Source organism: Phaethon aethereus (assembly GCF_964289735.1).
Source record: "Phaethon aethereus genome assembly, chromosome: 17".
Taxonomy (NCBI): Eukaryota; Metazoa; Chordata; class Aves; order Phaethontiformes; family Phaethontidae; genus Phaethon; species Phaethon aethereus.
In genome coordinates this window covers 11,554,017-11,580,653 of record NC_138593.1, presented here as the reverse complement: position 1 = coordinate 11,580,653, position 26,637 = coordinate 11,554,017, and the positions used below count along the sequence as shown (strand labels likewise).

Here is a 26,637-nt window from a genome sequence, read left to right as displayed (position 1 = left end):
ACTTTGAAGCTCCAGTCTTTCTCTTATGAAGTGTGGAGGGAAGGCTGTAGATTCAATTGGCTTCTGATCAGCGTAGTTTTCAAAACTTTGGAAAAGCACCTGTGCTAAGGAAGAGCAATGTCTTGTTACAGAGAGGAAAAAGTAAGGATATGTGCATGAGTAACTCCTGATGCTGTGCATTCTTCTGCACCTAACATTCTGGGTCTGTTTGGGATTTGCATTCTCCTCATACTTTCTCTCTGTGGTCATTTCATACTTGCACAACCTTGTATTTGCTTTTCTTCAACTCCTTGTTCCTGTTGCTGTTGCCGTTAATGGGCCTGCTTCCTCTTGATGCCTTCAGGATGGGGCCTTCTTTATGGATTTTGTTCGCAGCCCACGCACAGCTTCAACCTTCTACTCACAGGTTAGTTTTGAATGGGGACTTGTCATCCCTGGCTTTTGGACTGAGGCAATGGAGAGCATTTGTCCTGAGCTTGCCACGTCGGGAACCTGTGTTAGTTTCCAGATCTGCTTGTTGAGAGGGAGATGAGCGGCATTAGTAGGACAAAGTGGCTGCTGGTGGTGGATGTGACTATTTCCTTCCACCATCCAATTTTTGTGATGTGCTTTGGATGTTCATGTGCCGTGCCTTACTGTCCTTTGCAGTACTGTCTTGTCAACTACTGAAGCTTCTCTTTTTGTCTTTCAGTAAGTACTTGCTTTCCATCTTCCTGTGCTAAACAAAATGGCAACAGCTTACTCATTCTTGGCTAAACTTCTGTGATGTTTGATGGATTTGTGTCCTTGGATTCTTAAACAACTGGGGGCTGAAAATATTGGTGTCATCTTGGTTTCAGAGAGTCATCCTGACAGAAGTTGTTTATACACATAACACCAGTTAGGAGTTAGTGATAACACAGTGTGTCCATAGAAAATGCTGCTGGATGAAGTAAGCTCTGAGGAGGGAGCATGGATTTTACTGGCTGTAGAGACTGTAGATTCCGCATTGGAGCATCTGCTGGTTTTGGCTGCCCAAAAAGGGGCATCTGCCATTGCAGAGTGAGACATCTTTGGGATGTGAGAAATGGTATAAATAAAGGACTCTGGTCTGGCTATCAGACCTAAGTCAAACTACCAGCTTTGTGATTTTTAGCTGTGCGTGTGCTGTGGATTCATCATGGTAGATCAGCCCTCATATTTACATCAGCTTGAGTTACTGAGTTACTCTGCTGTTCGTGTTCCTCTCCCCCACCTCTCCAGTTTTTATATAATATGCCTTTCCTAAACCATACGTGTTAATGACAGATGGCAGTTACAGCCTGTACTTTGCTGAATCTTTCAGCATTCATGTTCTTTCTGAAATTATTTTATGTTAATTTTTGTGAACTATCCAATCTACTGTTGGAATAGTGCAAGAGTTCCTGCAGGAGGAAAGTGTTGTTCTTGTCTTGGTGACATAGGTGTGGGTGGGTGCCAACCAGCCTCCTGATAACTACCCTAAGAAAGGAAGGATGATGAGCTGATTTCGTGTATTATGAAACTTGAATTCTGTGTGACACATTTGCACATTTTTGTCTGAGAGTTAGAGCTGAAACTAAATTTTCTAACTGCTTACTACTTTCCAGTAGTAATTACGTTTCCTATTCTGTCCATTGCATGTTGATAATCAGTTATTCACTCAAGTTGAAAATGTCAGGTTGAGACTGGTGTTTGCTGGTTTGCCAGTAGTTCTCTCAACACAGTTGTTGCTGGGTTGGTGATCTTTATCTTTACTGAAGTCCGAATTTTGTGTTTGTCAGTAGCTTTGTAGTGATACCAAAAGTAACACTGTATTTATCCTTCCTGCGTATGCTTGTGCTTGCCTTATAGTATTGCTTGTTGTTAACTAATTTGAGCTGAGGTACAGATGATGTGGGGAGGAGAGAAAATGGCAAATGGATTACATCATAAATTTCATAAAGATGTTGCTGTGTTTACTCCTTGCAGGTCTCTATAGATCAATCAGTTTCTTCAACCTCAGATGGCAACACATTGATAAACACAGGGCAGTTACCTGATAGGGGCAACACGCAGCTCTTGGGAACTTCCCAGAATGTTGCAGACCAAGGATATGCCACAGCTGGTGCTGCAGAGGCAGGGTAAGAAAAGCACAGCAGTGCTATACGGCAGTTCTGTTCATTTACATTCCCCTTTCTGGTGTCAAGGAATGGGCACTTAAACAGGAACCTGAGAACAAGATGTGCTGTGTCTGTCAGCACTAGAAGGCACTTGTCACAAGACCTTACTGCAGCATTTCCGCATGCAGAAAGAGTGGTAGTAAAATAAGCCCTGCAACCCATTTTCCAGAATTAAATGAACATGAAGCCTGATTTCTCCACCCACAAAAAGAGCTTCATTATTCAAGAAATGAAGAACGAAGAAATTGCATTTTTGAAACCTGTTAGCATAAAACCAGGCTTTGAATAGACATCTGTCTTCTGTCTGTTTTAACAAAAGGGGGCCCTGCAGGTTTAATTAGATCAAGTAGGTTGATGAAATCCAAGATGTTCTAACCTGGAGGTGAGACACCAGGGGAAAGCAACTTTAAAAATAAACTATATTAGCACCCGTTTTCTGTGGTTGTATATTACAGTAAAAAAAAAAAAAAGAGCCAATGTCTAAATGTTTGCTCTCAATTGCTCCTGAGTACGGCTGTATGTATTATAGTGTGCATTGGGTCAATATAGCAACGACCTCGTTACCTCAGAGGGAAAATACTGGTCTGATGCTTTTAGTTGTCCTCCTTGAGATGAAAAAGAAGATAATTGTGGCAAAGTCATTGTTAGGAAGAGAAGAGAGAGCATTTTTCTTAAATGTACATACTTGAACAAATCTGGCAGCTTCCTTGATTTTTTTGAACATGCTTCTATTTACTTCCCAGCTCTCAGCAGTGTTCAGCAAGTACTCTGACTTCCTCCTCCACCTTGATAGAGATTCTTGAAGCCATGAAACACCCCACGTAAGTTTTTAATATAAATATGCTTAACATCTGTCTAGTTTTCTAAGAGGACATGAGGCATGGAGTCACTCAAAGGAGAGCTGCATGTCAGCTGTGGAAGACTTAAGCTTCCTTTTGTTACTCAATTCCAATCTCTCCAAGACGGAATTTTATAGAAATTGAGGTACAAGTACTGCTGCAGAGACTTAGAATTGCAGAATCTTGTCAAAGCAAGAATTCTCAGTAAGACACTAAAGTGCTGTCAATGTCAGCTCTTCATACTGTTATCAGAAGCTAGTGATATGTCACTCTGGGGGCATTATGATACACATTCTTGTTGTGTTTCTTTATCCCCCTTTTTTTTTCCCGGCAGTAGTTTTTGTCTTTGTGACTTAGAAGAGCTATCACTCAGTCCATGTTAACATGTGTGACTTGCTGTGATTCAGCACAGGGATCCAGCTGCTCTCTGAACAGAAGGGCCTCTCTCCATCCTGTTTCATCAGTGCAGAAGTTGTACACTGGCTGGTGAATAATGTGGAAGGCGTGCAAACCCAAGCTATGGCGATTGACATAATGCAGGTAAGAGAACTGTCAAGGGGTATATGGAGGGCCAGATACCTTGTTCTGTGAAGAAAGTAGAATTGTAGAGGATAATTTCTGTTTCTTATTAAAATCCTCTTATTGGTATTGAAAACAGTGTTCAATAGAATATGAGGTAATGATGACATTTCTTTGATTCCCTATCACAAAACAGCAAGATATTCTTCAGGACTAATATATATTATTTTTTCCACTGGTATATGATGACAGTTCTGTGTATAAGCTCCAATTAGCAAGTAGTTACCAAGAACTTTCTCCGTTGTGTTAGAATTATGAGGCACTACAGTGTGATTTGGTTTGGGGTCTAGCTTTGCCTTTTCTTCTGATAATTACTTCATGAAGTTCTATTAAAAACAGCATATGACCTCTCTTTTATGGATGCTGAAGTATACATACTTTATGCAAGATACACTGCTTGTGTTCATGAATTTTTTCCTTCCCTGTTGAACTGTGTCAGGGGCAGAAGGTTGGAAACGTTTTGGAGTTCATTCGTCTGCTGAGATCCCATATCAATTAACAGAGAACCTAGAATGTTTCTAAACTCTTACCTTCCTATAAAACCAGAGCAGAGTGAGGGAGGAAGGCAGACATCTGCAGAAAGTTCAAATGCAATTTCTCAGGGAGATAAGGACTTGCTACATTTACTGAATATCAAGAGGTACCACTGCTGATATTCTCGTTATGCACATACCTGGACAAAAAGATGTCAAGAAAAAGAAAATTATTTCCTAATGTTCTCTAGCAACCTTTTTATGTAACTGGAAGAGTGACTTGTCCTCTTTTATCGTGTTTGCTCTGTTCTCTTTTTTTGTTCAGAAAATGCTAGAAGAGCAGCTTATTGTCCATGCATCTGGAGAAGCTTTACGAACCTTTATTTATGGCTTTTATTTCTACAAGATTGTTGTGGACAAAGAACCAGACCGAGGTCAGCATTGTGTTATTACAAGACTTTCCTCATTATCCCTTTGCATAATCACTAGTTGTACTTGATTCTTATGGGTGCTGCAGCAGAAATGCAGTCTGGGAGCAAACAAAACCACTGCTCTAGAGAGTCAAAGTAACTCAGCCTTTCCGTTTTTAAGAAAAAAAAAAAAAGATTGCAGATAACATAACCTATTTTTTTTCTTCCCCTTTTTCAGAAAGAACTGTGTCTCTTTCTTGGTCTTGGAATACTTCTTTCTAACTGCCATCTGTCCTTCCCCTTGCTTTTTGTTCAGTGGGCATGCAGCAGCCTGCTATGTGGCACACAGCTGCTATGGATGACTTCTCCGCCTTCCAGAGGAAATGGTTTGAGGTGGCATTTGTGGCAGAAGAGCTCCTGCACTCGGAAATCCCAGCGTTTTTCCTGCCCTGGCTGCCCAGCCGCCCAGCCTCCTATGCAAGTAGGCACAGTTCCTTTAGCCGCAGTTTCGGAGGACGGAGCCAGGCAGCTGCACTATTAGGTAGATGCACAGCACAGGTGACAGCTGGGGAAGTTCATGGGGGTAGTTTGAAAGGGGAAGAGCAGCCAGCCAAGGGTATGATCTCACGTGGACCAGCAATAAAGCTGCACATTTCATGCTGGCCTTACACGTGTCTTGCACATGGACTTGTTAGCATATGCTGGAGGTGTGTTTCACTGGCTGAGCGGGCAATTTTTGCTTCTGAGTAGCAGAATACAGTAAAAAGCATTTTTTAAATATTCCTTGTTCCTCAATGTCCGTCCCCCCCCCCCCATGTCATCCTCTAGAATTCAGAGAGGAAAATAATGACTTTGTCTCCTTGTGGATCAAGAGATGCTCTTTACAACCTGGGATGAGCATGGAGGGATAAGTTGTGAGAACAGCAGAGCAACCAAACTGTACCTAAAGTGACATGCTTAATTGTTTCTTAATGGCAAAAGCCACAGTGAGATCCAGATGTGTTAAGAGAAGTTTTCTGTGATGGGCTGGAGGCTTCTCAGCTAATCTGAATCACATATAGCCTTATATTAAAGTCTGGGAAGCCCAGCTACAAATGATCCCTGCAGTGTGGAAGCAGCAGGGTTTGCGTATGGAAGATCTTGCTGCTGTGCAAGACACCAATATAATATCTAAAGTTCTGTAATGTGTGAAGTATAACACTGACTACCACTAACAGCCTGTGAAACATACTGGCTGCATGATTGACTGTGTTGCTTTGTCAGCTTTTTGTTGCATTTCCAGGCCAGCCTGAGTCACTTGCTTTTGTTCCTCTTTCCCTGTTTAAAATTACAAGAAAAATCATTGCTATGGAACTGCAACTTCAGATTTATTTAGATGCATCTTTTAAAGGCCTATCAATTAAGGGTAAAAAGAAAATTCTGCTGTTCTCCTGTTTCGTATATTTGACATTCTGAAGAGAAGTGACTTACTGCTGGTGCAGAATCTCTTAAACCTGAAGTTCCAGTAATCTCTGTGTATTTCTGAAAGCCTTGTTTGAAGAGGAGCAACATCAGAAATGGGAAAGTGTTAAGGGTAGGAAATCTGAACTAATGGTTAATCCCCTGCAGCCAACATATGCAGGATATTTTTCCCTGTCACACAATAAATCTGTTGCCTTGGCTAGTATACAACCTTATTAGCTCAATGATTGGCCAGAGCTGAAGCCTGAACGTAGACTGGCGTGAAAGTATTGTGAAGGCTGGAGGTGCTTGGGCCATATCCTGTTCCTGCTTTGATCTCTTACTCACTATTTAGCCCGAGAAAACCACTTCACTTTTCTACATCTGTCCTCTTTTGTGAGGTGGGAAGAGTGAGACTCAGTAAGCTTGCACCTAGGGAAACAGGCAATGAAAAAAGGGTGCTTTAGTGCCCTTCTTGCCTCTTCTTTAACACCAAACAGGGGAGAGTGTATTCCCTCAGCATGTGATGTAGTTACACACCTGTGTAGCCCTCCTTTTTCATTTCAGTTGGAATTATGTCCGTTCTGCTGTTTAACTAATTTGCAATCCTTGGATGAATGAAAAATGCCTCCAGATTGCTCACATGCAGTCTGATTATTCCAGGAATAATAGTTTCTTGGAGAAAAACCCAGTGTAGAACTTTTTTCTTACAAAGGAACTAGTTTAATTGATGTTTCTGTGCTGTCCCTCTTCTAAACATTATTTAAAAAAAACAACTTTACCAGTTCATCTGAGGCAAGAAGCTTTACTAAACCCAGATGACCTCTGGTCCACGTGACTTCATTTGTTCCTCTCTTGGCTTTGATTTGGTTGTGGTTTTTATTTCTTCCTCTCCCCACCTTCCCTAAATGTCAGGCTGTGACATAAAATTGCATGCAAACATTGGGAGCTCTGGAACAAGCTCCACGTGTCTCTAAAATCTTTATCCCTCCCAATTGCACTATCACTTGCCCAGTGATTGTCCCCTTTCCCTTCCCAGTGGAAGCCTGACCTGTGATATACCTAATCTTGTCCCTTTTGATTTATAGCACTGCATGCACTACCAATTGTAGTCATGTATGTAGTATAGTCTGTGACTGGAGAATAACCTGCCTGCTCCTCCCCGATTTACTCAGTAAATCGTTAGTTAAATACTCAGTGGTACAAGACAATTGGGAAGCAGGTGAGTCCTCTTAAATCAGATCTATGGAAGCCAGACTTTATTCTATTAAAATTAAGTTGGTTTTAATCTGAAGCTTCTAAATTCAGACACATGGATATTTCTCATCAGTTTTTAAGATCCCTTTGATTAGCTCACCTGGTTGGACTGTGTTCCTGTTGCTTTGCCTGTGAATTACAGCTGCAGGCAATGTGGCAAGAGAAGCTTCAGCCCTAATGGAGAGTCTGCATTATTTGGAAAAAGGAACCGTCTGAGGGAGCAGGGAGCTCATTCTTCACCGTGTGCTAGTTTGGACACTCTGGACTGTGGTGTTATCACTGACCTCTTGGCTAATGACCAACACGTACCTGACTGGGCCGCTTCCGCTTTACAGCTTACGGGGTGTTGTTTTCCAACGTACTTTGTTACAAAACTGGCACCCGGGTTCATATGTTGTTACAAAACTGGCACCATAACCTTCTAACCACAAGCATTGCGTTCACAGTGATATTCCACTGAAAAGGAGCAAGAAAAAGAAAATCACGAGATATTGGTCTGACTGACAATACTGGACCAACTCAGAAATTGCAGATGATACGTTTCACAAAGGCAAAAATGGATTGTATTTACAAAACAAAATTGGGTGATGTTCTTCCATCTTTATTGGTTCTTTTGTTTTGTTTTGTTTTGTTCCTAAGCTGCAGTAATAGCAATATAAAGGATTTTCTTAGAACCTTGAAAACTGTCTCCAGCTGACTTGCAGTAGAAGTAAAGGTGGGAACTTTCCATCTACCTTGAGGAAGAACTTCAACCTCTTTTTTTTTAACACCATTAAGCCATTAAATTAGAAGGTCATTTAGAAGCTGGCCACATAAAAGGGTGCACACCTTCCTCTACTTAAGCAAGAAATAACAGTATCCATCCCTCATGCATCATGCAAAAAAAAAAAAAAAAGCAAAGGTTTATTAACAGTAGTATTGCAGCTCTTTGTTTTGTGTAAATTTTTAACATTATAGAAAAGTTAAATTATGTATTTGCCTAAAGAAAAGTTGAAAGTGACAACATGGTTCTTAGCAGGACTTTGGTCTCAAAGTCAGGAGATCTGGGCTTTACCCCTGGCCGTGCGGTCAGCTGTATGACACCAGCCGGGTCACTTCCACTTCTGTGCTTCTCTTCCTCTCTTGCCTGATACCTGAGATTTTCTTTCACTGGGATGCTGGGGTGTAAGGCACAAGGGGAGCTGGATCTTGGGCGCTATCCCAGCACTTATTGCAAAGCAGTAGAAGGTATTGCGGTGATCCTAACGCTGCTGCGTGAGTCTTGGCTGACTTTTCATGCCGTTACAAAAAAGTGTTGGATGCGCAGTTTTAGCAATGCGGTACTGTGGGATATTGATACGGGGTTAAAGAAACAAGAAGTTTAACTTCTAACCTTCTTTAGCTGTGGAAAGTCCTGGAATGCTCCTGTCCTGTGTAACAGCGCCCTGTGTAACAGCACCCTGCTGTGATTTCTGGTGGGGGCATATAGAAATATTAAAACCAATTTGGAATGTCTTTGGTATGAAGGAGCTGATGTTGTCTAGCCATATTTAATTATGGCACCAGTTGCTTATTGATTAGCTGCTTGACTCTTGGTTCTGTCAGAGACAGAACATTTCAGCAGCTGAAATGTTTTTTGACTGCTTGGGGAGGTAATTCTGTGGCACAGATCCCCGGTTCGAGTAATACTTCAGGTTTTTTGTCTTCTGTGATCTGGATGAGCAGCATTCTGGGACTATTCTGCTAGCCCAAAAATACCTGGGGAGGAGTGGGAAGAACAAATTCATTTCAGAATGAATTGTCTTGTTTCTTCTGTTCTCTTCATCTTGTCTCCCGCCCTCTCTTTAACGCATCTTTTAAATATACCCCTATTCCTTGCCTGCGTAGCTGCCACAGTGCCTGAGCAACGGACAGTGACGCTTGATGTGGATGTGAATAACCGCACTGACCGTTTGGAATGGTGCAGTTGTTATTACCATGGCAATTTCTCCCTGAATGCTGCCTTTGAAATTAAGTTACACTGGATGGCAGTGACTGCAGCTGTTCTTTTTGAGATGGTAAGAGTCCTGGTGTTCTGGGTGGCCACAGCGATGCCTGTCTGGCCTCTGTATCCCTTATGCTACTGGGGACGCTGTCGTGTGAAGTTGATGGGAAGTACTAGGGGAGAGACAGTGGGTTGGATCTGCCCTTATTTCCATAAGTAATTTTTGCTGATGGTCATTAGCATTGCTGCATGTGGTCATCATTTATCATGCTATCTATAGTCATTCTGTCTGTGGGATAGTGTTCTGCTTTTAGTGGGTTTCATGCACAGTATGCAGAGATCAGTACAGGTCAAGGTGATATTTAAGTCCCCCTTAGGCAAATCTTAAGCCCTGAGCTGGGTCTTTGGAAAGGAATCTATTTCACGTTGCATTTCTTCTCTCCCTGAACCTAAAAACTGTAAATCTCAGTGGAATTGCTTTCATGACAGGGTTTTTCCAGGCAATGTGTTCTTCCTGTTTAGCAACGCTTTTTAGCTTTAAAAAAAAAACAAAAAACCACCACAACAACAAAAAAACCCCACCCCAAAAAACCCCAACCAAACAACAAAAAAAAAAAAAACCCAAACCCCTCATGCAAGCAGTTTGTGCCATTTTTTGCTTAATTTTTAGATTTATTTTGTTTCATTTTCCCTTTTGTAACTTCTGTAAAACTCAAATTATTCAGCACCAGGTTTTACCCCACCCAGCCAAAAAGCACTTGGTGATTGTTTTTGCTTTTACTTAAAATCTATTGCACTGTTCCAGTAAAGCAGCAGTGCTTAGCCACTGATGATAAGTAGGCTGAATCAGTTCCTGAAAAATGTCCTATTTTAAAGTGCTTTCTGATTGATGTGGCACTTAAAAAGAAAAGCCTGATGTCTTGTGCTTGTACTGCGTTGCTTACAAGGACGCCTGTGTGCTTGCCATGCAAAGCAAGCTGAGCCTGTGAGGAATTGAGCATGTCTCATCTATTCTCAGGGAATGAATTGCTCATATACACATATGTGCCCTTCTTCAGTTTGATATATGTTGTATGATTCGTTGTTTGAATCTTTTCTCAGGTTCAGGGTTGGCATCGGAAAGCCACGTCCTGTGGTTTCTTGCTAGTTCCGGTCTTGGAAGGACCCTTTGCGTTGCCCAGTTACTTATACGGAGACCCACTTCGAGCTCAGTTGTTCATCCCACTCAATGTTAGCTGCTTGTTGAAGGAGGGTAGTGAGCATTTGTTTGATGGTAAGAAATGTCCTTTGTTTTACCCCTAGTATACTTTTCTGCAAGCAGGGCCCATCTAGCACATAGCTGACGTGAAGAGCCTCGTTTACCAGACATGCATTAGCTGGATGAAGGGCCTATTTTCACATCTCGGGAGGGTGGTGCTCAGAGGGAGCCGTGCTGGCAGGCTAATCAGCATGCAACAGTGTATGAAGTTGGCAGCAAGGAGTGCCAAGGCACAGGAAAGGTTGTCTCCCAAGTGATCTTTTTTGCCATAATGTTGCATGCCATTCTAGAGCCTATATCAAGCAGTTACTGTGTTTGACATGATGTTATACTGTAAGAGTCTGTTTTGCTGGTAGCCCCTGCCCACAGCTGCTCTGCATTTGTATCCTGCATTTGTTTGTTCTTCCCCTCAGTGCGATAGGCCTTCTGGACTGCCATCCTCTTTTTTTGCTGCCATGGTTACATTCATGGTAAGAGTGTTTGTACATGAGATTAAGAGCTAGAAACTGCAGTCTCTTTTTCTGCAGTGTGACCGCGCCCTTTTGAGTGACGTTGTTGTGGTAAGTCTGAGGTGGAAGCTCAAAGATCAGAGAACTCTGTCCCCGTGCAGAGAGGGGCAAAATTGCATTGTGAGAAGGGACAATTAGCAAAAGGCTCTGTTCTAAAATAGTAAAGATGATAGTTTTCTTTATTTTCATTAACCCTTGATCCAATGTCCAGGTGTAAATGTAAAACAGTTAGTGACGGATCCATATGCTGAGGTTACTGTAGCCCCACTGACTTTCAGAGCAGTCTGTGGTGATACACAGCAGCCCACTCTCCTTCCTTGCCCCCTCCCACACACCCCATTATGTTCCCCTCCTCCATCTTGCGAGACACAAAAGTGAAGTTCAAGGATGAATCTGCTACTGGAGTGTACAAGACACATCTCTAATAATGTCTAGGGAAAACAGAGTGCACACAGGTCTTCTGAGGAAAACTGAAGTCTTGAAAAAGAAGGAAATAAAGCAGCTTTACTAAGCAATTGTTACCTCTTTCTTTGGTTCAGGCTTCGAACCAGAAACATACTGGGACCGTATGCATCTCCTCCAGGAAGCAATAGCGTACAGGTATGTATGGAGCAGAATGTCTGAAAGGTTCCTATCTCCCCGGATAACGTAGGATGAAGACCTATGCTGAACAGCCACTCCTGAGTTATGTGGGTTCTGTGCCGTCTGCCTCTCTGAAGTCTGCTTGCAAATTATTAGAGTAAAATATCACTAGAATGCTTGGAGGTGGTTCTGTGGGTGCAAGGGGCAGGTAGGTAGTGTTTCAACCTTTCGCTCATTAGCAAAGCATTCTCTCCTCCTAGGGACATCATTGGCTTTGGACGGTGCCCTGTTAATCTAAGTTAGAAGCAAATAGACTGTAAATAGATTTCTTTCTGAGAAGGGGTGGTTGTTTCCTTCATGTGTACTTAACACCGTCTTGAACTGGATGACAACCGATGATTGACAATAGGCAGGAGACTGGGATGTGAGCTGTACGTAGGAGGTTGGGCCCAGTTAAGAAGGAATTTTTGGAAACTTGAATACTACCTAGCCTTACCCCTTTGCTTGAGCTGCCAGTTTGCTTCGCGGTGTTGCTGCCAAGGTCTTTTTCACAATAGAGAGACTACCTTTTTTAATTTCCAAGCTAAAGAGCTTGGAAATAAGCTTTCATTAGCTTAGAAAGCAGAAGAGGAACAAGTATTCTCCAAACAGCAAAGAACTGTCAGGTGAGCCGCTTGAACTTCTGCGTGGCATATTGTCCAGCATGAAAAAAATGATGTTACATCTTGAAACATACCCAGGGAATGTCTGTCTTGACTATTGCTCTTCCCTCATTTGTGTGGAGCTGCCCCATTTTGTCAGAGACTGCTCAGTGCCCTCCCAAACTGAGCTACTGGTGCTCTTGTTTTCGGCACGAGTTAGGACAGAGATCAGTATGGAGTTAAAAGGTTTCACACTGTGCCTAGCAGGGGCAGAGAATATTTGGCCAAAGAAAAGGGAGCTTTTGTGATAGTGGAAGGTTTTCCCTGGTGTCCCTGCCTTGGGCTGGAGGAATCCTAGCTGGAGTGGCTCTTTTTATCTTTTTCTTTTTCCTTTTTTTTTTTTTTTCCCCCCCTCCCTGGTGTTTGTTTCTCCAGATTTGGTTTTGTGCAAGATAAATACTCGGCCTCTGCATTCAACTTCCCAGCTGAGAACAAGCCCCAGTATATCCATGTCACAGGTGAGCAATATTTGGCAGGCATTGGGGCAAGGAGGAGGCTATTATAAACAGAAGAACCATTTCACATGCAGTTTGTGTTTTGTGTCAGCAATGTTGGTCCTCATTATGTACCTAGTCAGATGACAAATAGCTGAATCAGCCAACACAAACCAGAAAACTGGAGAGGCAGTAGGAAAAGCACAAAGTGTTGCTGCTAATCAGTGGCATTGGTTTGAAATCTTGCTTTATAGTGTCTCTGAAACTTTTCTTTCCAGGAGATGGAGAAATAAAAAAAAAATAAGGCAGAGCTTATTCCAAGTGCAGTGTAAATGTGTATCTAGAAGCTAGAAGGAGGGAAAAGTGTTGGGACAAGTCAGTGCTCTGTTCTCATGCTTAAGGTCAGTTGTAGATGCATCTCTACCGTATGTGGTCCACCCTGTGTGGGAGATAGCTAAAGCATTTAGGATACACTTGCTTTCGTTACTGTTCTTCATAAATGTTGGTCATCTGTCAGCATGTCTGTCTAAGCTCCATGCATGGCATACTAGAGTAAAATAACTTGGTATCTTCAGAGGGATTGCTGAGACATGAAGACAATGACAGGAAGAGAGTTTTTGGAAAATTGCAGAAGAGAATGGAAATTGATGTAATTAGAAAGATGGATCAGAGCCTACAGCTTTGCTTCATCCCCTTCTACAAAGAGAAAGGCAAGACTAAGTGTTCTCTCTCCCAGTGTTGTTATTTGCAGGAATTAGCATGTAAAAGTGAAGGAGGAAAAGTGTATCCCATTTTATCTTGCTAAAAGGCAATTAAATAAAACTCAGTCCAGGTTCCTTTTCAGAATTTAACATGTTCAGCTACCTGTTGTAGGGACTTAGGTCTGCCCAAGACTGAAGTTGTGTCTGTTTTCTCCAGGGACGGTGTTTTTGCAGCTACCATATTCCAAGCGGAAATTTTCTTGTGGTCAGCAGCGACGCCGACGCAACTCCACTAGCTCCACTAACCAGAACATGTTTTGTGAAGAGCGCATTGGCTACAATTGGGCCTACAACACCATGCTGACAAAAACGTGGCGGTCCAGTGCCACTGGGGATGAGAAGTTTGCTGATCGGTTGCTGAAAGACTTTACAGACTTTTGCTGGAACAAAGATAGCCGGCTTGTTTTGTTCTGGACTGATTGTCTAGATAAGATGCATGCTAGTGCTCCATGAAATAGGCTTGTATCTCTTAGGGAGACGGCTAAGAAGCTTACCTTGTGGCAAGGAAGTGGAGGCAAATGATGACTGGAGAAGAGCCTCTCTGTTAGATTCATCTTGAGGCCCTAAGAGGACCTGATCAGTATTGCTGTTGATATTCAACAGAATTTGATTAAGCTCTTGGAAAAAGAACCTGAGCTCTTGGCTTGCCAATATCTGTCACCTGACCTCAGCTTGGTTTCAAGTAGCTGCAGTCCTTGATTGCCAAAACTTCAGTTAGAGCAGAGGTAAAGGAGGGAGAGTGCAAATGGCTTTCAAGGGCAGTTAGATTTGGCACAGTGTGAAGGTAGCAGCTTACCATTGTTGGAAATGATTGGTGCCGTTTGCATCTGGTGTTGCCAGACAGCAGCCTGCCTCTTTCCCTTTTGAGGTGTACCTGACTGTGTGAATATGTAAGATAAAATGTGAGAGACACTTGTTAAATCTCATACATGTAAATAAGTAAAAATGCAGAAAATCAAGTGACCTGATGTTTTGTTGTAACTCCAGACAGCAATACAGAATCGGGGAGTAAAGGAGAATAATTGCCAAAAGGAAATACTGCTGCTTATGTCCAGCATGATAATGAAATGCTCAGAGTTCAGTGGTGGGGCTTTGTCCTTTAAGCATCCAGGACTTTCTGTCTCCGAGTCTGGATCTAGAACAGTGTCACGCAGCAGGAGCAAGAAGCCAGTTACTGTCCTGCAAGGCCAGCATCCAAGCCTAAGGGGCAACAGAACACAAGGTGCTGCTGCTTGAAGGAACAAGGAGAATTATGAGCAGACTTTTAGGGTATGTCTGCATGCAGCAAAACAAAGAGGCCTGTGCTCAGGTATGTAGTTTTCATCTTTGCAGAGAAAGCTCGTGTGTGCCACGTGGATGTTGCATGAGCTGGGTTTAAGTGCAGATTTAGGGCGGGTTTGTGACCAGCACCCGGTGGTGCTCTGTGTGTGGGGGCTGTTGACTCCTGCTGTGAGCTCGTTACTGTTGCTGTCAGTCCTCCTAAACTGAACTTGGCAGAGGGCTGACACGTTCGCAGCGGTGCTGAGACCCGGTTCAAGGAAAACCACATCTGCCTCGGTTTTATTCCCTAAGCTGAGTCTGGATGACTCATCTGGTATTAGGCAGAACCCACCTCAAAAAGGTGGATTTGACCGGTGTGCCTCTTCATTCAGTTCATCCAAGTGTGTCAAGTGCCCAGAGCGTGTCTGATCCCCGTTAACATCTTAAAAAATACTCTCTACTCTGAAGGCGACCTGCTGCCGTCTGTTCTGCACAGCTGTACCAGGACGGTAGCTGTGCACGCAGCAGCTGCTTTGGCCGAGCAATTTAAGGGGGGCGGGGGTGGAGAGCAGGGGCAGCGCTGCAGCCCCCGGCGTCGCTTGCAGGGCTGCGGACAGGGCTGAGGTTTCGGCTGGTGCAGGATCCCGCGGAGCGTGCGGGGTCCCGCGGAGCGCGCAGCCTGGCGCGGCCTTTGGCTGCGCTGCGGCGGGAGGGAGGCCCGGGCCCGGCGGACGGGGAGCGGGCCCTGGCGGGGCCGGCGCTGCGCCGCCGAGGAAGGCGCCGGGAGCCGCAGTCCGGGCCTGCCGGGGGGTCCCCGCTCCTCAACCGCGCAGGTATTTAGCGGCTTTTTCCCTACTTTTGTCCTGGCCGGGGGGCGGGGTGTCCCCAGGGGACCTGCCGGGCACGGGGGCATCGCGCCGGCCTCTTTTTCCCCGGGAAAATGGGCGAAAACTAGCCCCGACGATCATTTGAGTTACACTTTGCTGTAACTGCCGTCTGCCTCTGGCCTGTCCCATGCCGTTTTGGAGGAAAAAAAAAAATTAATTTCGCCTGAACGTCTCTGGGCTTAATGCTCTGGTAGTTTTAACCTGTAAGCAGTGGATGTAAAGCTTCATATCGTGGTTTGGCTACGAGGGTACCTGATCTGAGTGAGAGTGGGGGACCTGGGGGCACATGGGTGTGCGTGGGGCTCTGCAGAGCTGCTGGCACCCCAACAGGGCCTCCAGCCGCACACACAGACCGAAGGGGGTAAGTTGGGGACGAGCCCAGTGTGCGGTTCCCCACAGCAGCCCTGCTGCTTTGGCCTCCTCCTTCAGCCTCCGAGTCTTGGGGCAAGTTTAATGCATTTTTCTGAGCTCTGTTTTTTCAGCTACAAACCTGGTATGGCTTTAGTCTTTCAGGACTGCTTTAGGCATAGTTTTACTTTAAGTCTTTTGAGGTCCTCAGGCTGCTTTTAACAGCACATGAATTTCTTTTAAAAAAAAAAAGCATACCATAGAAGCTAAAAATAGGAGATAATAGTTTTTATCTAACCACAACTTTGTGCATTGCATAGAAAAATCTTCCAACAGGACATAAGGATGAAGCGGTTCATGGCCATGTTAAACAGGAATAAAAACAAGGATCCCCCACCCACCAAGCTGTTGGATCTAGCAGGACAGCTTTGCCAGGACCTTCAGAGCTCATCTCCTAATCTGGAGAAGCTGGTTGGGACCATGATGGGATGCAAACACAAGATGTATTTTCTCACTAACATCCACGTTGTCCGAGCTTGCGTGTTCGTTCATATCCGTAATGGGCAGCATGACACAGCCTGCAGACTTCTGGAGGTAGGGATGTGTTCTTTGTTTCTTCATGGAGACAAAAAGCAGTATTTAAAAAATAGTAGCTAAAGCTGTTAGTGCAGAGGTACCCAAACTGCAGAACGTGGAGCGTTTCCAGCTGGCATACGGCAGTGGAAGGTGAGATGTGCGCATTAATTGACCAGGACAAAGCCTTTGCTACAGGCAGTTTGCTATTGATCAGTCAAAAGGAGGAAGGTAATTGGGTGATTATGGGGTTAGTAGTCGTTTGTGAAAACAGGATTTTTGATCTCTAGTTCGGTGGTTCTTGGAGTTTTTCACAGACTTAGGGCTTAGGACATAAAAGTCTTGGGGAAGCCAAGTTTAGAGGGCTTGCCATGATGGGAAGATATGAGGAAGGCTGGATGGCAGCACTCAAGGTGAGGGCTTTTGGCCTCTAGATTTGGTAATGTAGCCCTCTTCACCAGAGTAAGAGAATTCCTTCCTTCCTTCCTTTTAGGCAGGCAAGTCCCTGTGTACATTAGAGAGGGTACATAGCTATATACTTGGATAATGCTACTAGCTTTGTCAAACCAGTAGGAATCTCTGAGTAAGTTTCTCGTTGTTGAGGGTTTTCTCCTTTATGGGAAGCCTGACTGACTACCTGGAAAGGCTTTGCTCACATACTATTCTGTTTTAGTATTGCAAGGCAGAAGAGAAGGAGGAGCTGGTGCAACTTTGGCACGAGATTCACTACCGGAGATTTATGGAGAAACACCACATGGATTTTCTGACACCACTGCAGAAATTCCGTTGCAGGAAGAGGTACCATAGCGTGGGAGAACCAAATTTTTTTTTCCTCTGCTGTAGTTAGCAGTTGCAGGAGGGTAGAGATGCAGAGGCTGTTTTTGCATCTCGAGATGGCTGCTGCTTGGAGCTAGGTTTTTCTTGGCATTTTGACCACTTGTGGCAATGTGAGAAAATTCCCATAAACGTGAATTAATCTCTCTGGGTCCTTTTTAATCCTGTTTTCTCCTGTGTACAGGAATCCTCCACCTATTTCGCTTTGTCCTGAAGGTTTGAAAAATCGAAACTATTCAGATGAAGTACGCCAGCAGCTGCTCAGGTTTGCTGCAGAGGTGACAACAAATCCAACCAAGAAACAGCGGGTAGGGATATGCTACTTCCAATCATGTCTCCTTGTCCCAAAAAAGCAGAACTCTGCGATGAGGGTCTCTTAACTGCTTTCATTCTAAATCCTTGTTTTCAGAAGCCCCAGTGTGGCTGGGATTCCCGATATTGGATCTTTCCCTAAAGGGTTCCTTAAAAAAATCATTACGTTCGTGCTAAGAAATTTCATTTGCTTTGGACAAAAAGATCAGGGGAGATAAGTTTTTCTCACTGGGCTTTTAGCAGTTCTAATTTTGTAGTGATTAAGCATCGGCAGCAAAACAACCATCACTCAGAAGAGCTATATTACAGTGATAAATACTTCTGACTTGACTGAGTTATAGCCTGTGTAAAACTGCACTTTGCTTACCAGAATATATTTTGTACTGACTTAATCACACTAAATTCACAGAATTGGAAAACATGATAGCCTGTGTTGATGTATGTATGTATCTACCTTATTTGGACAGGGACAAATTTGTAATGAAAGTGTCATGTGAATTAATTCAGTAATCCTTGCTGATTACTACCTTGCAAGGTGAAGGCTTCAGACTTTAACGTCTGCCTGTGGTGCTCAATTTTTCCAACACCATTGTCATGTGAGGCAGGATGGCATGGTGAGTAGTTCTGCAATGTGAAGATGGTGTATTTCTTACCCTTTTCACAAAGCAGCAACAACTTCCAAATTTTCATTTTAAAAAAACAGTCTGAATTGGGAGCATAACAATGTTGCATATTTAAGTCCTAGAAGGTCAGGATACGATGATCACTTATGCATTTATTTCCGAATATGTTCTTCACTTATGTGATCTCATTACTTAACAGTTTAATACAGCAGAAATTTTTCTGTGAATGTGATGCAGGTGTTTATACCGCTCAGTTTGTGAAAACTATTTAATGTGGTAAATGCATTGGTGTTTAACCTATTAGTGTCATGTTAGTGATGTGAAGCTGTCATTCTGTGGGAAGAGCATGCTTTGATGAGGTTTTACATTTAAATATAGCAATACAAAATAGCAGTATATGGTTTCCTTTAGCAAGCAAATTGGCTAGAGGAGCAGGGTGGAATGTGTGTTTTCCAGCAATTCTTGAGTTTATAAATTGGTCTCTTCAGTGGGATCCACACAGGCTTATCAGAGACCTAGTGAACAAATGTGTCTGGGTTTTGAAAGCTCTTTTGCTAGGCTGCTTTTGGAACTGAAGGGAAAAGCCTGATTATTTGGATGTGGTTTATTCTTTTTCCCTTGATCTCTCCCTACACCTGGGTTTGCAGGAGAGATTGGCTCGGGACATGAACCTGCAGCCAACTCAGGTCTATAACTGGTTTGCAAATTATCGACGACGCCAAAAATCCTGCCTCCCTCATATGGAAGAGCTCAACAACTTGTGTCCTGAGAGGGCTTTGACTTACCACACAAAGGAGCAGCAGGATAAAGGATCGTACACTCCACAAACTGCAGGTTTGTCTCTTCCTAATGGGCTTAGGATGTGGCCCAGAAAGCTGAAAAACAATTTTAAATTCCCTCAGTACGGGAAGGATATCCCTTCTCCAGAACAGCATCTATCTGTTGATGGATCAGGTGGGCATTGGAGGACTCTATGTCAGTGGAGTGCCTCCTTGTTTGGCTAGAGGCTGTCACTCAATAGAAGGAGCAAATACTGGTAAGGCCTGTGCAAGGACAGATGAAAAGAGATGCCCATCTCCGAAGGGGCACCAAATGAAAGCAAATACATGGGAGGCAGCAGGGTTTAGCTCTCAGATTCTGGGATCAGGGCAGTACTCCAGTAAAACCCAGTATTTCCATGATCCTTCACAGAATCTTAACCAAACTTCAGTCATGGGGAATAAGAGGGTCTTGCTGCATTTGGCAAATTAGACTTGTTTTATTGCTTTTTGGAGTAACTATTAGTGTTCCTTCACCTGCCCGGCCTGCACCTTTCAGATGGATCTTGTGTAGGCATCGGCTCTGAGCAAATGGAGATAACCCTCGTGCCCTGTGACCCAGGGTGGGAGCAGTCAGCTGCAGACATGGATAAACTTCCTGAAGGAACATATTTAAAGATGCTGGAATCCAGGTGATGTATGAAAAAGTCTTCACAGTGACAGTTCAGAGATGAAGCAACCTTTAAACTTGTTCGTGGAACTGACTTTCATGTCAGTTCCCAGGGGACATCACGTAGGAATCTTGACACCATAGATGGGAATGGTCCATGCCCAGCATCAGGCAGTCAGAGCATCTAGCCGTTAATCTCCCAGCTGTCAAGGGCAGGATTCAAAGGTTTAGGGGGGGTGCCTCCTCTGCAAAGCAATGTGTCTGGCTGATTTGTTTTCTCCATCATGACAGCTTTATGCAGAGCAGTGAGCTGTATGAAGCGAGGACAAGCAAGGCTTTGTTGACCCCTCACAACACTGAACAACCTGTAGCTTTTTGCACTGAGGCTGTGCTGGAACCAGGAACCTGCTTTAACTCTGCTGTCCTGCAGCCCAGAGAAGTAGCAAGCAGTACTGATGCCAGCCCACAGCTGGATAACTGTGTCCTGTGCTCTTGCGGGTCCCTTACCTTCCCGGACGAACGGCTGGCCATGTGGCAGGCCCCTTGCAGCACCAGAGGAGTCTCTGGCTCCATGTGGACCCCAAGTATAGAAGGTTAGTAAAACTGCACCCGGATCATTGACCCTAAGAGTTTTCAAGCTTCTCCTCCCTTCGTCATAAACACTCTTGCTCACTTACATGGCTTTCTGATGTCATGACAAATGGGAGCAGGGCTTCTCTTGAGCTCTGGTTCTGCTCCTATAGTTGCTCAATGAGAAAACCTGTTGATGTAAGGTGTTGAAACAGACATTCTTACCTACTCTTTTGCTTAAACTGTAACTGCTTCCGTAAGATAGTACTTTTCCAGCAAGGTGGATTCCTTTTAGTATTTCCATTGGAAGAGTCCCTTCAGGTGTTGTCTGCTCACCCTGTCAGTTTGCAAGCTTCTGAGTTTTTAAATGCCTGTCATTCTTAAGAGGTTGCCTGAGCAGAGGCTGGGAACTTCCTAACTGTGACAAGGTGCTTGTCTTCAGCAACACAGTTTCACTTTCCTTTCTCCTTCCTGCTATTCTTTCTCTCTCCTTCTGTGTTTCCTTCCTGTCCAGTCTTGTTTAGCATTCCCACCATCCCTTTTCTCTCCCTGTTCTTCAGAATAGCTTTGATAGGATATGTAATTGATGTCCGCCTGCTTTTGCTGTAGGTCTACAGAACAGAAAGTGCTGTAACTGCCATTCACCCAGCCTGTGTGAATGTGGAGCAAGGAAGGGAGGAATAACTGGGTCAGAGATTGGGGTCATGTTATCTGTAATTGTCTTTAATTTGAGCATTTATTTCAGCAGGTATCAGAGCTCCCTTGAGCAGAGTCCCTCAAGGTGGCTGTATTGAGGCCAGTTCAGGAAGAATCATTCAGCAGTCAGATTTAGAGGTTGAAAGCTTCATCCTTAGCGAAGGACAGCTAGGGACCCTGGAATCTATTCTTCCCCACAGGTAAAGGGAGCAGAAAGCACAGGGCTTCTTAAAGGCAGGAGTAATGATGATGCTGTGGGTCTAGCCTTATCCTGATCCCCCTGTTGAAGAGGGTTGCAAAAAGAGTGTAGTGATGCATCTCATTCCAGGGCCCTGACTCTCCTTATGTCTGTCATATTTTGCAGATATTTATATCTGTGCACTGGAAATGGGAAATGCTGTCTAAGTGTATATGTGTTTTATGATGGTGGCACAAAGGAGATTCAGGACCAGGCTCATCAGAAAATATGTGAGCAGCTCTCTTCAAAGCAGCTTTACCTTCTAGGCTATTTGCCTGTTTTTCTTTTTGGCAGAAAATCATAACCTATACTGATCTCAGTGAGAGCTGATTCTGTGGGCTGGGTTGGTAGGGCCCATATTTAATCCTAAAATAGTTTTTGTAGCTTCATAACCTCATGACAAGATTATTCCATAGTGCAAGCTTTCCAAATTGGAAGACAGAAAGACAGGCACTGTTCTGTCTTTCTGTTTTCTACCTCTTTCAAATGTTTCAGACTGCAGCTTCTCTGGGACTTGAGATAAATTCACAGAATGCAAAACAACAAAAATCTGTGCCATCTTCCATATGTTATACAACTTCCATAATGTTTCATAAAAATAAATGCTGCCAAACAGACATTACGAGGTTACTTTAATTTACAGATCTGTATGACAGAACAGGAGCAGTAGCCCCATTTCACAATCCTTCTGCTTGACACTGTCCAGCATTTGTGCTAGCATGACACTGTCAATAATATGTCAAAGTAGGTAGAAGCAGTTTTATTCCCACTTTATAGATGAGGAAGCAGAGGCACGGAGAGGCTTTGTGGCTTGTCAAGCAACAAGGGAAGGCAGTGATTCACTGGAGATAAAGATCAGTGTTTTTTTGCCTCTCAGTTCCCTGCTAAAATAATTTCTGCCTTTTACCCCTGTTTCCCAGTTGGTTTGGGTGCCTACAGCTGTTCACATTCATGTCAGACTCCCTGCTCTGAAATGGTGGGGAGAACCCAGGTCTGGGCATTGTAAACCCACCTCAGTCTGTGTTTTAGGATTCACAGTTTTAAACAGTGGCTAAAGATTGTGAAGGATCAGTGAGTCTTGCTGGCAACATTTTGGCTGGATTTAAAATTGCATGTTCTGACTCTAGAGTGAGCTCATATTTATTTTTAAAATATGTTCCGCCAGTAGAAGAAATCTATGGTGAATGTCTCCTTGTTGGGTATGTCAGTTGTGCCAGGAATCCACACACCCTTTATCGTATTCCTGGCAGGGACAGGACTTGCTGCTTTGTTGACACCTTCTGGAGAGGATACAATTCTTTTGAATTCTATTCATAAATACTGTTTAGTGGCCTGGTCCAGCTCCCCAAAAAACCTTGAACTTTCCAAAATACCATGAATGCTATGGAACAGCAATCTCTCTAGAAACGAGCGATGCTTAGGCTGCAATTTCATTTAGGCCCTTTTGCTTGCAGTTTCTCTCTAGAGACCCAGGAGACCTCACGTGGGTAGTCTTGGGTAAGATCATTGCTCAGTGAATGGCAATGAATGAGGATCACCTTTGTTATCAGGCAGAGCCCTCTGACAAGAGTTCCTGGATTAGGGAGAAGTATTGTGTCACCAGAGTCATCTTTGGCAATAATGTTGCAAAGAGCATCACTCATCTGGGGACTCATGAAGGAGTCAACAGCTTAAACCGTAAGGCAAATGAGTGTTGCTATCCTGGAAAGACAGGGCAGTGAAGTTATCCCCGCTTTACAGATAAGAATAAAGCACAAAGGAGGAAATTATTTGTCCAAGGTCACTCACCTGGTGTGGACTTAGTGTTATGCTCTTCCTGCCTTGCCAACACCTGTGGCTCCCTGCTTCATAAGTGTAGGGGTAGAGCTACAAGTCAGCCAGAGGACCCTTAACCTGCTTGTCTCATTTTTAAAGGTGGTCACCTGGAAAGGACTTGGCCTGAAAGCTTATTAGAATGATTCCAGCTGATTTCTTTCATGGGCTTTTTACAGTCGGTCCTACAAACTTGGGCTGTATCCAAATCTCTTATGATCTACAGGGCTGTGAGGTGGGAGTGTGAGGGGGAGCCAGGCTGGAAGCTGACTGTCTCCATCTGCTCCTGCTCTCTGGCAGGAGAGTTTGATCCAGCTAGCGAACTGGAAGTCCCTGTGGGACACCACACAGATGCTCGCCTTTACAGATAGTGGTGGTGTATCCTCTTCACTCCTCAAGTTGGAGTGAAGGTGGAATGTAGCCCAGCTGCAGTTCATGCAGAGTATAACTCTCTTGTGCCTCACATTTCAAACAGAAAAGCACACTGAACTCTGTGGAGCAGGACAGACTGCATTTATGAGCCAGCATATTGATTTAGAAAACATCAGTGCTGTGATGCTTGTTGCAGCTTACCCTTCTGCCTGCTTTTTTGGGATTCCAGCTCAGAGCGTTAGGAATCCTCCTGCTGTTAGGCTCTCCCCTCTGGATAACCCAGCACCCAGACCCTGGCAGGCAGCAAGTTCAAAACACACAAAAGGAGGTTACTTTTTGGCATGTTGCATAATTAAATCACTGAATTTGTTGCTAAGGGCATTGTGCATGTCAGTGTAAGTGGGCTATGAAAAAGGGTGAGACAAATTCTTGGAGGGGCAAGGGTTTGAGTCCATTTGTCATTAGCATGTCATTGCCTGAATGCAGCCTCTGGCAGAGGAGTCCCAAGACTGATTGGTGGAACCTGGGGGGCATTCCAAGGAAGGGCAACTTGACACTTGCCTTGTTTTTCCTACTTTTTTCCTATGCCCTTGTAGTTGGCACCTGTGGTCTGGCCTGTATGGCCATTCATACCTTGGGCTATTCCTGAGAGCGGTATGGGCAGTGTTGTTGGGGTAGAGATACTTTTTGATTTGGTGATGAAGGGAGAGAACATCCCATCGTCAACCCGGTGTCTCCTACTTGACCCAGTGTCCACAGACTGTGACCTCTTTTGGGAGGTTGGCAGAGCCCCCAAGGGAGGTGTGGCTAGTGAAGCCATGTGCCCAGACTCTCAACTGGCAGCCTTGAAAAGCTATAGTAGAATTGTAGCCAATGTTGTGGCTATGTCTAAAGCCACATGTTTATGTGTTTTGACTCTCAAGGTCTGTGTTTTTAAAATATGTTCCAGGAAAGAGACATTTTGGTAAACATCTCCTTGTTTATAGAGAGTGTTCTGGGGGCATAAGGAAAGTCACAAATCGTGATGCCCTTCCTGTATACTGCTGACTCCTGGGAGGTCAGGCAAGTCCTCCCAGTGCAGAATCTGTGTTTTCAGGCCTTAACGATTTGGAGAAATGGGGCATGTTTGTAGGCAACTTAACAGAACTCGGTTGAATGAATAGTCTTGCCAGCAGCCCCTCTTGGCCTGCTGCAAAACACTACATAAGTGCTGAGTAGAGCATAAATACAAATGCATTGGTATATCATCATATTTTCTTCCAGTTCCTGTCAGACTGTGTTTGGCAAGCCTCAGTGCCCACCTGTCTCTGCACCCTGCGTGGAAGAAAGCCAAGCCTTGGGACAAAGCCAGGTAAGAGAACACACCTAATGTTCAGAAGAAGGAGCTTAGCCCTATACACACTCTCCAGCTGTAACTTTCATGCAGGAGATGTGAAATCTCACATCGTATTTATTATGAAATATGTCTGATCTAAGCATACCTTTCAGAATCCAGTTCAGAGCAAGCTGGGCATTGCCTGGTAGCATCCAGCAGATGCTAGAAGGAGAGGTGTTTTTGTTGTTTTTTCCACTTGGATTGCTTGTCAGACACTGATTTTATTAAATGTGTCATTGAAATGATGGCCAAAGCAACCTGTGCAGATCCAAAGTGACGTTTAAATTTTGAGCAATGGAGGGCTTACTTAGCACTGTGGAAAGAAGACAACAGGAAGATGGCTGCTTGCAGGTCCTCCCCTTGGGCGGGGGTTCTGCAGAATTTAACTCTGCTTGCACAGACCTCTTAAAATCTTTCATGTAATTTTCATTTCAAAGTCTGTGTTATTGCTGAGGAAAGGGGATTTTGCACTTGTTAGAGATGGCTGACAGCAGTGTACAGAGCAGTATTACTATAGGAAATGATAAAAGAAGTTACTTCCCTTCCATCATCTGGATGCAGTCTGCATGCCTTCTTATGGTGATTTTAAGGTGGTAGAGAATAGGAATTAGAAATCTGGTGCTTTCAAGGGAATGGGAGCACATCTCTAAATTAAGTATTTGTTACTTAAAAATAGGACCCAAGAAATCCCTGTCTAAACTATACCTTGAGCTATCTTCTTGGCTTCATGTGTGTTGATCTACCAGTCAGCATCCGTTTCTGTTTCTCTTGCAATGTAAGCTGCTGGAGAAAACCTTTTTAAAAGAGATTTTGAAAAGCAGGAGACCATATCTGCTGGCCTCATTATAGGAAGCAGCAGCAGCTCTGAGGGCAGTAACAGAACCTCTTTTGAGCCTTTGAAAGCATCAATATAAAGATCTCTATCTTAGAAAGTGGCTTTTTTACCAGCCATAATGTGAGCCAGATGAGTAGGAAAGCTTTGGGCATTAATAATGAATGAGCCTTTTCTAAGATTTCCAGAGCATGCAGTCTCTGCAGCTAGAGTTTTCATCTTGCTATTTTGCATTCTTGCACTGATTTTTTGCAGTTGCATAGAAACATGACATCAGTGCAGTGTGGGCTGGGGAGCAAGATACCGTGTGGTCCCTGCAGATGTCAAAAGGGGACATCTTCAAATCTTTGCAACAATTACTCACTTCAGGAATTCTATTTTAATGTGTGCTGTAGGAAAAGGAAGAGCTTGTATGGGTAAATGATTTTATAGCATTGTACAGACTTCCTGGGCTCTTTGTGTCTTGCTGAATCAACTTGCCTTGGGCTTCGTGCAGGAATATGCAGATGTTAGGTTCCTATGTCTGGACCACAGGGATGGAGATGTACACTTCCTTTTGTCCACGCATCACTTACAATTTGCTTTTCATAGGTCATGCATCCCATCAGAGCCAAAATGAGAGTAAAAAGAAACAAACAAACAAAAGTTAATTCATTTTAGAGACATTTTTCTTTCCCTCCCTGAACAGAATTCCCTTGTTCAGGTGATCGCTCCCTTCATTATTTCATCCTGGTTCTAACCTCTGCCATTTACTTGCTTTTACAGGAGCCAGTGCCTTGGGCAAAGGGAACAGAATCACTAAGAGTTGAATTGTGCACTGCTTGTGTTTGTCAGTTTTACACCTATGTCCTGTACATATGGATTACTCTACCTGAGCTTAGAGGGGAACGAGGACTTTGCCACTTCATGCACACAGCCCTCACCACCGACATTCCCTCCCACCGCACAGTCTTGTGCTACTGTACATCTGCCCAAAGGAGCTATTCCACCGTGAGCTGGTGAAGCTTTGATTCCTTCGTGTGTCTTTCAGGTCCTGGAGGATCCAGTTGGTGACCCCTTAACCAACGACACGTTCTGGGCAGCATGGCTGCTCTTTGAATTCTCAGCTGGAG

At 43.9% G+C, this 26,637-nt stretch overlaps 2 protein-coding genes across 2 annotated transcripts in view; both read left to right on the top strand.

Annotated features, from left to right (window-relative positions):
* DEPDC5 (DEP domain containing 5, GATOR1 subcomplex subunit) overlaps positions 1–13,818 on the top strand; it is a gene marked incomplete at both ends in the record, with an annotated part of 46,535 nt that extends 32,717 nt beyond the window's left edge. The window contains 11 exons of the mRNA XM_082007807.1: positions 344–406; positions 1,969–2,120; positions 2,903–2,980; positions 3,406–3,538; positions 4,376–4,484; positions 4,777–5,001; positions 9,024–9,193; positions 10,222–10,393; positions 11,427–11,487; positions 12,546–12,628; positions 13,523–13,818. Coding sequence (XP_081863933.1) covers positions 344–406; positions 1,969–2,120; positions 2,903–2,980; positions 3,406–3,538; positions 4,376–4,484; positions 4,777–5,001; positions 9,024–9,193; positions 10,222–10,393; positions 11,427–11,487; positions 12,546–12,628; positions 13,523–13,818 — 1,542 coding nt within the window. The remainder of the gene's footprint in view (positions 1–343; positions 407–1,968; positions 2,121–2,902; positions 2,981–3,405; positions 3,539–4,375; positions 4,485–4,776; positions 5,002–9,023; positions 9,194–10,221; positions 10,394–11,426; positions 11,488–12,545; positions 12,629–13,522) is intronic.
* A 2,387-nt stretch (positions 13,819–16,205) lies between these two features.
* On the top strand, positions 16,206–26,586 carry ANHX (anomalous homeobox; the record flags this gene model as incomplete). Its single annotated transcript, XM_082007783.1, has 8 exons — positions 16,206–16,454; positions 17,107–17,231; positions 17,452–17,575; positions 18,850–19,036; positions 19,520–19,652; positions 19,922–20,223; positions 24,582–24,669; positions 26,556–26,586. The coding sequence occupies 8 exons, from the start codon at positions 16,206–16,208 to the stop codon at positions 26,584–26,586; spliced, it is 1,239 nt and encodes a 412-aa protein (XP_081863909.1).
* Positions 26,587–26,637: the final 51 nt, after the last annotated feature.